Source organism: Drosophila hydei, unplaced genomic scaffold (assembly GCF_003285905.1).
Source record: "Drosophila hydei strain 15085-1641.00,03,60 unplaced genomic scaffold, DhydRS2 tig00000172-arrow-pilon, whole genome shotgun sequence".
NCBI classification, from domain to species: domain Eukaryota; kingdom Metazoa; phylum Arthropoda; class Insecta; order Diptera; family Drosophilidae; genus Drosophila; species Drosophila hydei.
The window spans coordinates 2,049,815-2,065,192 of NW_022045682.1; the positions used below are offsets into that span (position 1 = coordinate 2,049,815).

The 15,378-nt window shown below is 38.7% G+C and overlaps 1 protein-coding gene across 1 annotated transcript in view; it reads left to right on the forward strand.

Moving 5' to 3' along the window:
- Positions 1–321: 321 nt before the first annotated feature.
- The window catches only part of LOC111602174 (hemicentin-2), a 133,175-nt gene continuing 118,118 nt past the window's right edge, over positions 322–15,378 (forward strand). Inside the window, exon 1 of the mRNA XM_023319135.2 lies at positions 322–1,376. Coding sequence (XP_023174903.1) covers positions 1,271–1,376 — 106 coding nt within the window. The 5' untranslated portion in view covers positions 322–1,270. The remainder of the gene's footprint in view (positions 1,377–15,378) is intronic.

The window sequence follows — 15,378 nt, forward strand, 5'->3', positions numbered from 1 at the left end:
TGTGACAGCGTAAGAGCGCAGTCTTAACACTGCCGTCGCTCTTTGCTCCGCGCTTAACAGCAACCGTTTCGTCAATTCAGTTGTGTTAACATACCTCATTCTCTTTTCATTTGCCGCTACGAACGGACGTGCCGCGCTGTCGCTGACCGTTTAGAGCTGCTAGCAGCAACAAAAACAAAACAACAATTTTAGCGTCGCGTCGTCGTCGTCTTTGTTTACAACAAGTATCCATACATATATAATTTTACAAGTGCTTGCAAAAGTTAAATAAATTAAACAAAAAGGCCATAGCAAATTAGCTAATTGCAATAAAAATAACAACAGCAAAAAGTACTGGAAGTGTGTGTGAGAGTGTTCAAGTGTATTGGTGTTAGTGTTGCAGCAGCATAAAAAAGAAGTAACAAGAAACAAAAACAAAAACTATTCAAGAAAAGCAAAGCAAAGCAAAGCAAAGCAAACGGCAGCAGCAGCCGTCGCCGCAGCTGCGTCATCAACCAACGTTGCGCAGTTTTAGTCGCCGTCGACGACGACGCCGGCTTTGGCATCATTAGTTTTGCTTGATCTTCGAGTGACGCCGAGCTGCTTGCGCCTGCCTGCCTGCAGCGCGGCTCTCTTACCGGTCAAACAGGTTTCCAGCCGACAACAACACCAACAGCAAGAGCAGTGTATAAGACAAGCCATAAGAAGAAGCAGAAGACGAAGCAAAAAAGGTTTACTACGCGCGAGTTTGTTTGTGTGTGTGCGTGTGTACATGTGCATGTGTGTGTCTATAGCTGCTTCTTGGAAACCTTTCAAGCGTTGAATGTCGTCGCCTGCATGCAGCAGCAACAACAACAACATTGGTGATTTCTGATTCAAAGCAAACGGCCGATTATAACAGTGAAAAGGTGTGCGTGTGTGCGTGCGTAAAGTGCAGGCAAAGAGAAAAATGCTTGAGGTTTAAGACCTGGCCAAGCGAAGGGCCAACAAACCTGTACAAGAAGAAGACGCCATATTGAATTTTGAGTTCGTGTGTGTTTGTTTTTGTTGATTCTAAATAGTTTTTCAAAAATTATTTAGAAAAAAACCTAATTGTTGCTGTTCGCCCGCTATGTGGCGCTGCAGTGAAGCTAGCTGCTAGAGCAGCAGCAGCAAAAGGAGAGAGGACAAAACTTTTACCGTAAGAGAGTGAGTGAGCGAATACATATTGGAAAGTAAGCGTCAACTGCAGCTGCAGTTTATAATAAATAACAAAAACAACAACTACAACGATAAACGACAAAGCAACAAGATGAGAGCAGCAACGACAACAACAACGACAGCGATAAAGCAGTGCAGGAGAAACAGCAACGGAACCGGCAGCAGAGCGCAAACATATTGGAAATTATTTTTTATCGGTAAGCAATGCGAAATGAAATAAGAAATTATTAAATAAGGATAATCAAGCAGTTGGCGTACTCTTAAGCAAAAAGAGTGACTGAGCGTCTCATTTGAAGCGTGCTAAAATTAGATCAGACTTGCCAATGCGCTTAAGCTCAGCTCAGCTAAGAGTGTGTTATGATAGGAGAGTGAGCGACACATATGAAATGTGCTAAAAAGTGTTATACTACTCAAAGCAGAGCACAGGCTATGCGCTGTATAATATTTGTCATATTTCATATATTTATTAATACAAGTTTTGCGTAGTTAATTGCATTTCTGTTTTCAATTAATAAATGTTTTGCGCTTTATGCATACATAATGAACTGAATATGAATAATTTATATGGCTTGAAAGTTTTGTGTGGTACAAAACTAAGTTGGCTTGCGTTGTTATACTGTCTTGCAGGTGTATGTTAGGTCTGCTATGAATGTGTGTTACGTGCATATGTATAACAGCTTAATTAAACTATTCTTTGACTTCGCTTCCCTTGCAGTTATATGTAGGCATTTTTGTCCGATATGTGCGTGTCTGATATATGTGTATAGCATCTTAATTTAGGCATTCTTTCGTTATTTTCCACCTGGCAATGTTTATTCTGCCAGACAAATGCATTTTACTTACACAATTTCTGTGAAGCTAATTGGAAATTCTCGATTTCATCTTCTTCTTCGCATGCCATAAACATTTAAGAAACAAATAAAAACTAAGCAAAGCGAGAAATGTTGTGTAAAATTGTATCTAAGCTACTTTTCAATTTTATTTTCGCAATTTTCTTCAGTCAATTTTTTGTTTCTCATAGAATGAGACAAGTTTTGTTTATGACAGCTTCCTAGCAGTAGACTCTCTTCCTCCCTCTCTCCCTTTCCACTTCCTGCACCTGTTGTTGTTGTTGTCGTCGTCAAGTTTTAGCTGCTGCTGGTGCTTTGACGTTAAGTTTGCTTATTTTTCTTCTTCTACTTCTACTGCTTCTGTTGTCGTTCATTGACAGTTTTTACCGTTGGCTTTAGTCGTTAACTTTGATTTAGCTACACCCCTCTCTCTTTCGTTCTCGCTCCCACTCACGCACACTTTGATCGTTTGCGCTAAAGTTTTGTTCCGTCGCAAACTTTTCTGTTTTGCTGCCTGCCTGTTTTTTAATGCCACGCCTCCCGCGCCTTCCTTTTTCGGTTTCAGCTGCTGCATCAGTCAATCAATCAGTCAATCAACACGATTTCCAATTTGTAAGCGTTTAACAAGCAATTCCCCAAATGCTTCACAGCAACAAATTCTCTTAACACTCAACCAAATATGCCATTAGCCCCAAACACCACACGCCCCCACGCCACCATCCCCCTACCACTGCACAAATTGTAAATTTTATAGCGCGCGCATCTTTTATTCTTTCCTCTTCCGCCAGTTTGTTGTTTTTTTATAGTGTGTAATCATTTAATAAATAAAACGTCTTGATTTGACATTTTAATTGCACCTTTGACACAACACACACACGCACACACACGTGTATATATATCTAAACTTGTCATTGAACTCTGCGCTCTCAGCTTTAGCGGTAAATGATCTCTGGGGGCATTATTAGATTTGACAGTCTAAAGCAGAAAAAAGTCAACAACCGCCGAGCGACGCTCGCACACACACTGCTAAATCACAGTTATATAGCTCAGCTGTCACAGTGTGCATATTTTGAGAAAACAAAGACAGTCTTAAAATTATGTCTATTTTATAGGAAAAGTAACAGAATTATAATGAGAATTAGAGTCAAGTGAAGTAAAAAAATATAGATATGGGATGCAGTACTATTTTAAGCAAAAATATTATATCTATATGATATAGATTATATACAGATATTATTTCTAATTAGCCTTCATCGAATGAATTTCCTTAATGTTTTCATTTTTCTAAGCATTCATATTAATATTCCACAATATCTCTCTTGTACGCCTAGAGAACTCTATTTCCCCACATCGAAATACTCTTTAGTTGGGGTCATAATAAGTCCTATATAAATATCTCATAAAAGCGCCACAGACAGGCAGACAGAGGACAGCGAAAGACACTTTTGCGCGCAATAATTAAAAGGCCATTAGAGTAGCTGCCACAAACTGTGGCTGCCACAAGCTGTTGTTGCGCCAGCTACACACACACACAGGCAGCCTGCGTGTGGCATGCCACAGAGTGGCCTCGCCTTTGTGCTGGCCATGCCATTGCTATCAATAGTTAATAGCATTAACTGTCTATAAATATCAATTACAATTATATATATGTATAATATATATAATATAAACTATAGTAAATATATATTCTATATACATTTCGCTTGCTTCACTCGCTTTGCCTTTAAATTTCCGTTGAGTTTTTCACGCTTTTCCTTATAGTTTCCCTTCAAGTGTCTTTCAATTTGTGTCTTCACAGTCTGGCAGGATGCTCAAGAGGCGTCGCCTACTTATCCACTATTACCTGTCTCTGTCTCACACACACTCACACTCTCCCTCTCTTTGTCTTTCTGTGTCACTTAGTTTTTTGGGTTTTTATGTTTATTCTCGTTTCGTTTTCGCTTTGTTTTATTTATGCCTCGTTTTCCATTTGTTTTCTACCTGCTTTGAGTTTTTCCTTTTGAGTTTCATTTCATTTCCTGGCCAAGTGTCTGTGCTTCTCGCTCTCTCTCCCTCTCCCTCTCCCTCTCGCGTGAATTATGATTGCGTTGTTTTTCTGATGAGTCCTGGCGCATCCTTTTGCATACACACACGCGCGTTCAGCCTGCGGCTCACGTTTTCCGACTCCCCATGCAGCAGCATGTCCCCTTTGACCACGCCCTCTTTGAGCTGTAGCAACTGCTGCAAAAACTTTGAAATTAAAATAAATTAAACAAATATTTTGTTTGTTTGCAAATTTACGTGAAAAACGCGACGGAAACGCCACAAACACCCAAAAAACAGAAGGAAAAAGAAAAAGCAACCAAAATATACAAATGCAGCAGCTGCAGCTGTTTCCTGACAGGACTCCATCCTGCAGCTCTTTACCCGTCTCTCTCCCTCCCTCTCTTGGTTGCTGGCAAATTGAAGTTCGCCTGACAATTTTGCTTTTAAAATAGTAAATCAAAATTGGGTTAGATAAATATGAAGAGCTCGAAATATATATAAATAAATTTGGTGTATATAAAATGAAGCACATAGAAAATATGAAGTGTTTATATATGCGTGGATGGATGTGTGTAGCGCCTTTATACACTGAATTGGAAACAGGAAAGTACGGGTAAATGGAGGCATGGAATAGCCCATAAATAGAGTAGAGTCGATAGGGGAATAATGTATAAGAAGATATGAGATGAGATGAGATGATAATAGTAGAGAAAAGTAGAGAAGAGAAGAGAGAAGCTAAGGTATAAATCGTATGCAATTGGGTTTCCCTTGTCTATCAGAGTCAAAACTCCGCTTAAAAAATTTATAAAAAATGTTTTCAAAAATAAAAATCTATCTAACAGAATTTATTAACTATATTATATAAATTACAGATTTTAATAATGTTCTTTGGTATTTGGTTTGCGTCCATAAGTTTTGCTATACATATACAGTGGTGTTCATAAAAATAGTAGTGCCCCAACAGAACTGTGTACATATTTCTAGATATACTGCATTTTACATTATTATTGTTAGCTATTTTAATGTAGATGTTGCCACATGCCAACGCCAGATGGCGTTACGCTCGGCTCTTTGAAGTTGTCTCCATTGCGTGGTCTTTTGGCCGCCGTAGCTAAACATATGAGCCGAACAGCTGGTCTTCTTCTTCTTACAGCTGCTCTGTTATTTATCTGACTGCTCTTGCATCCTACCTCAACCACTCGCTCTACGCTTTCAACTAGCCCTAATCTCCTGTGAGTTCCTTTTTTACATTTGGCATTTTGAAACTTTTTTTGGACTGATAATACTTTGAGCCAGTTTTTCGGGCAGCCAGAGAGCTCACTTTAGTTTTTAGCGCTTGGCATATGAAATTTATGCCCGCACACACACATTTGTGTACCGTTATTTGTATCTAGGTTTATGCTTGGGACACGTTCCTACTGGGTGTGTGTGGCTGCGGCTGTGGCAAGGGAGAGCGCGCGCGCGGCGCTGAAATGGGGCAGCTCGCTGGCAGCTGTTTAAACAAACGAAACACACACGCACACTCGCACACAACTGGCAGAAATAATTGCAAATAAAATTCTTATTGTTGTTTTTTGCATAAAAATTCAATAACAATTGCTGAGCATTCAAATTGGTCAAGTTTTCGGCTGCGAAAACCTCGACAATTTTTGTAAAAATTTCTGCACTTGTTTGCAAGTTTTTTGTGATTTTCAATATTTTTGTAAATGTTTTAAATGAAGTTTGCGTTGTTTTAGCTTTGACTCGAGCATGAGTCAAAGATCTGTTTAAAGCGGCTCAAGACACGTTCACTGCTCTCGCTCTAAGCTCTTGCCGCTGACTCACTTGAGTCAAATGTTTTCTTTTTTGATTTGTGTCTTTTTGCAGCATTTTTCAACGTTTGTGCATAATTTTTAATTGCATATCTAGCACACAGAAGTTCTTTCAATATCTTTTCTTTTTATTTCTGATTTCCGCTGCATTTCGCCTCTCGCTCTTTTTATCGCCTTTTTGTGATTTGCATGCGGCGCGCGTTTTTAAACGCCCGCAAAACGCTAGCAAAAACGTGCAGGCATTCACTTTGACCAAAGCACAGCTAACACTATCAATTGTCTCTCTCTCTCTGTCTCTCTTGTTGCTGGCTTCCTCCCTTTCTCTGGTCACACCTTGTTGTACATTTTGATTGAATTGCGTCTGAAGTTTTTTTATTGGAATGTCTTCAATTTGCCTGCCTTTTATCGTCTTTTTTTGCTGCTTCTGTCTTACGCCTTTGGCTACCGTTTGCCATTAGCATTTGCAGCTGTACTTCTCTCTCTGTGTCTATATGTACATCTGCTACAGTTCGTGATATATAACCCTTGCCAATTTGGCTACATTTTGTCTTCTTCTTTTAGCCAAAGTCAAGACATCAGTCTGAAAAGTCATCATCGATTCACAGCAGGCAATTTTTTTTACCTATATGTAAAGTGCTCTTTGACTGAGATATTTCTGGATTGTTACCGAGCTTGTAACATGGGAAATATGTCTATATATAATTAGCTAAGACTGCTCTAGACTTTGACGATTTTATGAACGCTTTTCCAGGGAAATCTGTTCAAGCTATCTTTGCTTCAGTCGGTTTCTGTTTTTAAGGTAGAAAAAACTTCTTTGAATAAGAGCTAAAAATAACTCGTAGCTGTTTTATAATTTCTCATTTGTTTATCTGTGATTTTGTTATATTTAACATGAATGTTAATAATTGTTAGCAGAGTTGCTTAAGCTGAGGTCATTCCGTCCAAAGCTTGTGGAATAGACTCGCTATATTATAGAATTCTTATAGAAATCATTTATTTCGATATACTCTAACATAATTTACGAGGTGTGCTTAAAGAGTTTAGTCAAATACGAATATCTGAATATCTAAGAAGCTTCAAAAGCTGAAAGAGATTTGGTAAAATTGTAGTTATAGCTCATAATCTGACATAGTAAAGCTCTCCCACTCGCTAACAACTCTTTAAATATTCAGTTAGGGTATTCTATAGTCGTGTTGTTTGCTTTGGCTGTCAGCTTAATTAAAGTGTATCATTGTCTGTCGTAGAACTCGAGTTGTTTTTTGTTGTTTTTTATTACGTACCCCTTTTTGGTCAACACTTTCTGCTGCTACGTTTTTTTCTTCCTCCACTTCGGTCTGCTTCTTCTTCGTTTTTTCTGATTTTGTTTTTGCCTCAGCGTCGGCTGCCCCCACTCCATTGTGTTTGGAGCTCATCGCTTGTCGCTTTTGCGGCTTCTGTTTGCCGTGTTTTTTTCGTATATTTTTGCAGCTGCTTCTTTGGCTTCGCATTGAGATTGGCTTTCGGCTTCGCCGCCGCCCCCGCCCGCTCCCGCTGCCCAGAGAGTTGTGCTCTAATTTGTATGCGCAACATGTCAAAATTATTGTGGTCAATACACTGATTGCTTTTCATGCAGCTGCCCCTTGTGCCACGTCGCTGATATTTATGGCCAAGTCTTTTTTGGCCAGCGATTGTGATCTAGGCCTGGCCTGCCGCGCTCCACTCTGCGCCTCTGCACTCTCTGGAGTCCGTTTTAGCTCCATCTATCTGCAGTCCTTTGCTGCATTGCTGTGGGCGTTCACAGCAGACAGTTCCCCGAACTGTCAGTCCTTGGGTTTCCGCCTCAACTCGAGCTAAGTTTCTGGGTTGCTGTTGCTGCCGCTGCTGCTGCTTGAGCTTGACATTGATTTGGGCACTTGGTTAGCTGCTCCGCCGAGATTGAGTCGAACAAGCTGAGATTTTGAGGCAGTCTAAGGTAGACGAAAGTTTTCATAAAGCAATTACACAGCCTGGGCTGTTAGCTCGAGGAAGTCAGCGTTATCTTTGCAGCTAGATAATATGTCACACTCTTTAAACAGACTTTAAGCATATTGCGTGCTTGACAAAGCTTTGCAAATCTCATTTCTCAACTGAGTTATATTTGATAAAAATAAGTATGGCTTGGCAGTATGGCTAGATTTTTCAGCTGCTGAAAGCTATGTAAAATAGGTTGCTTTGAGAAAAAAAAAACGACTAATTATCTGGTTAATGAAATTTTACTAAGAAACTTTAACTGGAGCAAACGTTATTCAATAACAAATTACCCATAGTAGAGCCCATAAAAGCAGCGCTGCAAGATTCGAATTGCAGCTTTGCGCAGGCTACGCAGTATCTTCTCGTCGGTTACTGCCTACTACAACTCGTTTACTTGTTAAATTTGAAGTCTTTTCCACTTCATGCAACTGAATTTTCATTCTTTCAGCATTGCTTAGAGCCTTGTTAACTCATTAACTCTTCCCGCTGAACTTGTAATCCCTGGACCCATTTATAATAGCATATTTCATAATTAATGAAGAGTATTTCAATTATTTTAACCTCTTCGACTTGAACTCAAGAAGAAAACTCTACAAGAAGACAAAAATTAATCAAAAATTGAGCAATTTTTATAGAGCAGAGCACATGGACTGCTGCTACCCTGCGCGCTTCACTCTGCCTCCCTCTCACTCTCTCCTTATTGAATTTCCAGCTTAATTCGCGTTGGGCTGCTTAAAGTTTTTAATTAAACGCATATTGGACTTTAATTTCCATTCATAATTCAAAATGTTGTATATTTATTTTGAATTTGGGGAGGGGCTGCACTGTGTGTGTGTGTGTGCGTGTGTGTGGGGGTTGCTTTTTCGCTCGCTCGCATTATAGCATGAATAGACTTTTATTGCAATTTTATGCGCTTCAATGAAACTCAATAAAATGAAAATTTCTGCGCGCTGCATCACGGAAAAAACATCGTTTATATATAGACTATACAGATCGAGTATATATATAATATAATAAAACAAACGGTCAAACAATGGTTGCACCAAGCTGCAAAAAAAACCAACGCAACGAGAAATGTTTAACAAAAAAAAAATATTGATAAAAAAGCGTATAAATTGAACTTTTGCAATTTTGTTTTTTTTTTATACATTTTCCATAAGTTTGGGCATTAAAAAATTGTATCGGAGTGCAAAGTGAAATCAATTATAGCCGAAAAAAATGTTTGAAGTGCACTTTGGCTAGCGAAATTAATAGAGAGTGCGACTGGGCGAAAGGGGGGTTGGGGGTTGCACGTCTAAGGGCTGTTATGGGGGGTAGTTTACGAGATTTCTTTTTATTTCACTTTGATTTATTAACGCATTTCTCATCAATTGATTCCGACTAAATGCGCATTAGCGAACCATAAAAATTGCCAGCGGGATTTGCGGGTTGCAAGGGTTGCTGGGCGGGGGGGTTGGTCATGGGGTAGTGGCTTGCCAGGCCAAGTGACAACTGTGAATGCAAATGAATTTTACACTTGAGACACACAGCCCCAGCACCAGCCGCAGCAGCAGCAGCAGCAGCAGCACCAGCAGCAGCAGCATAGGGTGCAAGCAACCCCCTGGCTTGCCCCAACCCTCATGCAAGTTCTAGATATTTTTTTTGGACACTTTTCAACAAATGAAATGGAATGTTTGATTAGAAAAATGTTTTGCATAGCGTAAAATTTTATTTCATTTCTGTACATGGGCGTAACGCAAGAATACCTGGGGGGGTGGGGGTCGGCTGTTACTTTGCAACCCTCAAAAACAATGCGTGCCAAAAGAGAAAGAAAAGGTTTACAGTTCATTTTGTATAATTTGTTGTTGTTGCTTTGCTTTTGTACTTTACAATGTTGCAGAGATAGACAGCAGGAAGAAGAAGAAGAAGCAGCAGCAGCTGTAGCTACCCCCTTGCAGGGGATGCAAAAGTGAATTGATATGCTTGAGAAACCAAGCAAAAGTAACAAAACGACGAATTGCATTCGTTTAGCGTTGAGGGGAGAGAGAGAGTGAGTGATGGGGTTGGGGGTGGGGGTTGGTTAGAGTGTTAGGGGCTGCGCACTGATTTCAGAAGGGTTTCGCCGCTGGCTTTTAGATTGTTTACTGTGCGTTCAGCCTTGTGCCGTGTGCGTTTCACAAATCCAAAATGCTAAATGCTCATTTTGTTGGCTTTAAGGGAGGTGTGGCAGGGGCAGGGGGCGGCGTAGCCCGGGGGCTGTTTGTCTGGCGGCACGAATGCAATTAATTGCAGAACAAATTTGAAAAAGAATTATATTTCGAACAACACAAAACGTTGAACGAATGAACGCTGAGAATTGTGAAACTAAATAAATGAGCAGATGATAAAGCTGAGAAACCAGAAAATGTTTAACTGGCAAATGAAATATGGAAGATATATTTCATTAAATTGAATAATTATGAAATAAATTAACAGAACTTAGAGCATAGCAAATGAGATGGGCCAAAGGCGAGGAGGCAAGTGGATGCGCTGCTGCTGCTGCTGCTGCTGCTGCTTTATAGTTGATAACTTTAAGTTAATATAGAGGCTTATGCTAATTATAATAACTTAATTTAATGTTAACTCGTCCTGCAGGGGTAGCTCGAGTGTGTGTGTGCTGGTGTCTGATACGTTGACAGTCGAGTTATTTTGATCATTTTCAGACTCTGGCAGAGTTAAGAGATTTTAGCTTTAGTGCATGCCTTGACTACGAAGCACTTTTAACTGAAACTTTAGCTTCACATTGGTCCTAGAAGTATTTTCTATATTATGTAATAGTATAATTTATCCAGTTAAATATACAGGCTTTTTGATGAGCTGTGATTGAGCTACAATAATAATAATAAATAAAGAAAATATAGAAAGTTTTAAACTCAATTGTTAACACACCTGCCTGAAGACTGTGCCACAGCAGAAGACGTAAGCGACTCAAAAAATGTATCTCTTACATTTCCATTTGAATTTGATAAATACCCGCATCTGAGCTAACTGCCACACCTACTCGAACAACCCAATCTCCAGTCTCATATCAGCTCAATTACCTAACAGAGCAAGATGAGGCGCTGAAGGAAGCTTTGAAAGGCTTCAAGCTGCAAGCATTGCTCAAGTCTGAAGTCAATTTGCAATCTAAAACAAAATATGAGTGCAGAAATCTACAAACCTTTCAAGGTGTTCTGAGAGAGGTCTCAGCCTCAGCTTGGTCAATAAGCTAAGTTTGCAAAGTTCTCCTTCTCTCACAACAATAAAAAGCAACGAAAGCTCCTCAAGTTCTTAAAGTAGCTTCAAGAATATTCAGCTTTAAATGAACTGTGCCGGAAATTTGCTTGACAATAATTCAACTTCCTTTTGCCACACAAATTTTGTGCTCTCTCGCAGTTTTTTAATAAATTTTCCGCGCGCCCAGACCCAAAGTGCAATGCTCGAAAATGTTTGTCACGCTAATCACCTGTCAAATTTCGAACGCGCTGACAAATGATGCTGACTAGAGGGGGGCGGGCAGGCAGTACGCCCACACACCTCTATACGTACAATTTAAAAGGGGGGCGTGACGGTGCTGCGATTGCAAAATTGTAAAAGTAAAGCAAATAAAACGCAATCATTCAATTGACAACTGAGCCAAAACCAAAAGCTGCCGCCGTTAAGCGCAGCTGAGGGAAAATCAATTTGGGCTGACTAACAAAATACACACACACACACACATACATACACATTTTTGTATATGTATGTGTATATGTATTTGTATTTGTATATACAAAGGAATTCCAACGCTTGGCGGCGCCAGCAAAAGCCAGTTACCCACACACTCACACACACACAGCAATCCGCGACACAGCTCCACGAATCACGCAGAAAGGCAATGAAAATGTGCTTGTAATAATAACTGAATGGTTAAAGAGATGGGTCAGAGGCAAGGCAGGGGGCAAATGGTTGCTGTGGCGTCTGCTTTTCAAAAGGAAAATTCAAGGACAAACAAACACAAGTCAAACAGTCGTGAGGTTTACGCTTTTGTTGCCCTGTTTGGTGTGTGTTGGTGTGTGCTGTCTGCTTCTTCTTCTGCAACTTCTTCGGTTGCCCCCAACAAACATTTGGCCCGGAAAACTGCTGTCGACTGCTGTTGCTGCCGCTGCTGTTGCTGCTTAGAAGTTTTGCAGCCTGGCCTGCGGCGCATGTAATTTTCATTACACGCTGCCCTAGCCCAAGCAAAAAACCCTAGACCCAAGATCCAAGACCCTATAAACACAACGCCCCCGCCCACACGCACACACACACACACACACAATCTACAAAATTCTCTATTTGCAATGACTAACACGCGCAGCCAGTGCCAATTCGAGGGCTTCTACTTGTAATACTCCAATAAATGGTTAGACAATAAAATTTAAATACTTAAGCAAATGTCGTTTATGCTGAAGTCAACTTTAAAACCAATTTACAATGAGGTTAAAGAACTTTTCCTATACTATTCCTATGCAAATATCTAGCAGAATGCAGTGGTAAAAGTACAATTGGCATATTTAAAATAAACTAAATATCTGACATGTAGTTCGCTTCTAGATGAACTAGCTGTTAAACTTCAAGTTTAAACTTAGCATGAACTTTGCAATGAGGTTTAAAAGGCATTTCTTTAATGAGTTTCTAATGCTACTTCAATAAGTATCAAATATAGTGTTAAGAAGTTCGCTTAGACAAACTAAAATACTAAAACATAATACTAAAATTTTAGCATAAAGTTTAACATGAGCTTTACAATGAACTTGTGAAATGTGCAATTTGGAAGTTTACAGAAAGTAGATAAAAAAACTTTTTGTTTGTTTATACCAAAGCTTACTCTTAACATGCGCTTTAGCCTGAAGTTAAACGACTTTAGTTTATGAAATGTGCTTAACGGCCCTCGCTTTAAGCTTAAGTGCGTGTGTGTGTGTGTGTGTGAGTGTTTGCGTGAGGATATTATGCCCAACATTTGCCTAAATGTGTTGGGCAATAAATTTTAAAGTCGTTGCCGCAGGCTGCTTAAAGTCTTCAGCCCGCTGCCTAGGCGGGAATACCCCTAACACGCCACGCCCCGCCCTTGCGCCCAAATGTTAAGTGTATTAACTGTAAGGCGTTTGCGGTAATAAGTTTAAAAACTTTTCGCGCTAGCTACGACTTTGCCGCGGCTCTGTCAATGGCGCTGCTACACAAAGATATATATAGATATGGGTATATATATATATGTATTGGAACGTTACCTTTGGCAACTACTTTGCGTAATTATGTCAATGGGCATTAGCAGCTGCTGCCCAGCAACCCGCAGTCATCGATATGCCCTTTGATTTCAATCTGGCGCACGATTTCTGGTCTTTGACTTTGGCTTTTTGGTGTGATATCTGTGTAAGCAGCCATCCATCTATGGCCGGGCTATCGATAGTCATTATCTCGCCTGCTAACCAGCATAATCCCCGCATTGTCTGCCCTCTCATATGTCAAGGACATGCGACGCTGGCGCCCATACCCAAGGCTCGTTGTTTGCGTGCTTCTTAGGCATTCGCAATGCGCTTAATAGTGCCACAAAATCAATGTATTTTAGCGTTTTTGCCACGCTTGATTGGCCAGTGGCAGCGTCGTCGGCAGCAGCTGCTGATGGGTTTGAGTGTCGGGATCAACTCTTGAAGAACTTGATTAACACAACATACTCAATTGGATTTTGTGCTGTCAGTTTGCGAATGTCGTGTGACAAATCATTTCATTAATTTTGCACATACTTAATGGCAAATTAATTACGCACAGAAGGAATGAAAGAGAGAGAGATGGAAATGGAGATGGTGATGAGGAGGGCGACAGATTGTAAATGAGTATGGCAATGTTGCGTGTAGCGCCATCTAGTGTTCGATAGCTGTAACTGGGCAGTACAGCGTATTAAATATTCATTTTAGAGTAAAAGCAGAAGGAGAAACACAGAGAGAGAAGGATAGAGAGAGAGAGATTGAGTGAGTATGGCAATTTGGCTGCTGCCGCCATCTAGCGTCCAGTAGTGGCAAATGTAAATGTGCAGTGCAGCATATTAAATATTAATTAATTTCAATTATTATGTTATTTGCGCGTGTCTGATTGCCACGCCTCTATTAGCCCATTTGCCTAGGATAATAATAAAAATGACATTTTAAATTTTATAAATGAAATGCATTTTAATTAATTTTACACAGGTTTATAGCGCATTGTTGTTGCTGCTGCTGCTGCTGCTGTTCTTGCTGCACTTTTGTTTGTCATGTTTACATGAATATTTGATAAAGCGTATAAATTTCAATCGTTGCAATTGTCGTTAAAGTGCCCCACCTGCCATTTGCCAGCCAATTTTACCTTTTAAATGCCAACAATAAACATATTAATTTATTTATTTATGCCAGACACACACACATTATATACTTACAATAATATTAAATGCCCACTTCTTTTTGTTATTTGTCAATTATTCATTTAGAATTCATTTATGCATTTAGTCATCGATATTTGAAAACAAGTCAAAAATTTATTTGTCTTGTGTCATCTTTGTTTCTTGTTTCCTTTGTCTGTGGGCAATTTTCTTTACAAAAATTATTTACATTTATTTGTTGATATTCGAATTTCTTTAAATACAGCATAAATGCCAGCTCTTGTTATAGTTGAGGTAATGCCCCTAATGAACAGCTTTAAGGCAGCTACGTCATAGACTTAGCCATTATAGCAGTTAACATAATAGATACTGCTAAACACTTTTGTGATTTAGGCATTATGAAAATTTGAACAGGTGATCTTGAACTAAAGACTTTCAGTTGGCTGAGATGAGAGAAGATTTAGCCAATGTAAAAATGCGACTGTTAAAGAGACTTGCAAAGGTTTTGATACAAACTTTTGAGACCTCATAGATAAAACTGAGACTTTTTGTCTGCAGGGGCCAATGCCACTGATAATAAAAAGATAAGCGCCTTAAAGTCAGTGAACAGTATAATATAACTATTTACATGTTGATAAGACTATATAAATATTTAAACAAATATGTATATATTACCCCTATATCCTATAAAAAAAATAAATTTTTATTTCATTGATACTTATAGCATAGATACCTTTACAATTTTACTATCTTATCTGAACTATGTGTTCAAATAAACTTATCTATTTGACTTGACAAACTATAAATGTTCAATTAAAAATTTGTGAATGAAATAAAAAATCGTATTTTAATATAAAAATATGAAAATATATAAAAATATAAGTTCTAAAATATAATACATATATATATATATATATATATATATATATAAAGATGTAAACAATAAAAAAATATCAAATTTAGAATATAAAAAATATTTAAATACATTTTATTTATCTAAACGATTTGAAACTTATTTATTTATTTTTTATAAAATTCTCTAAATGTTTCTTGCATTTTAAAAACGTTTTTAAATATTATATTATATAAAAGTATTTGCTTTATAACTATTTTCTTCTTATATAATAATGAAAGTAGTTAAAAAATAAATTTTCAAATTAGTTTCTTAATGTTTATT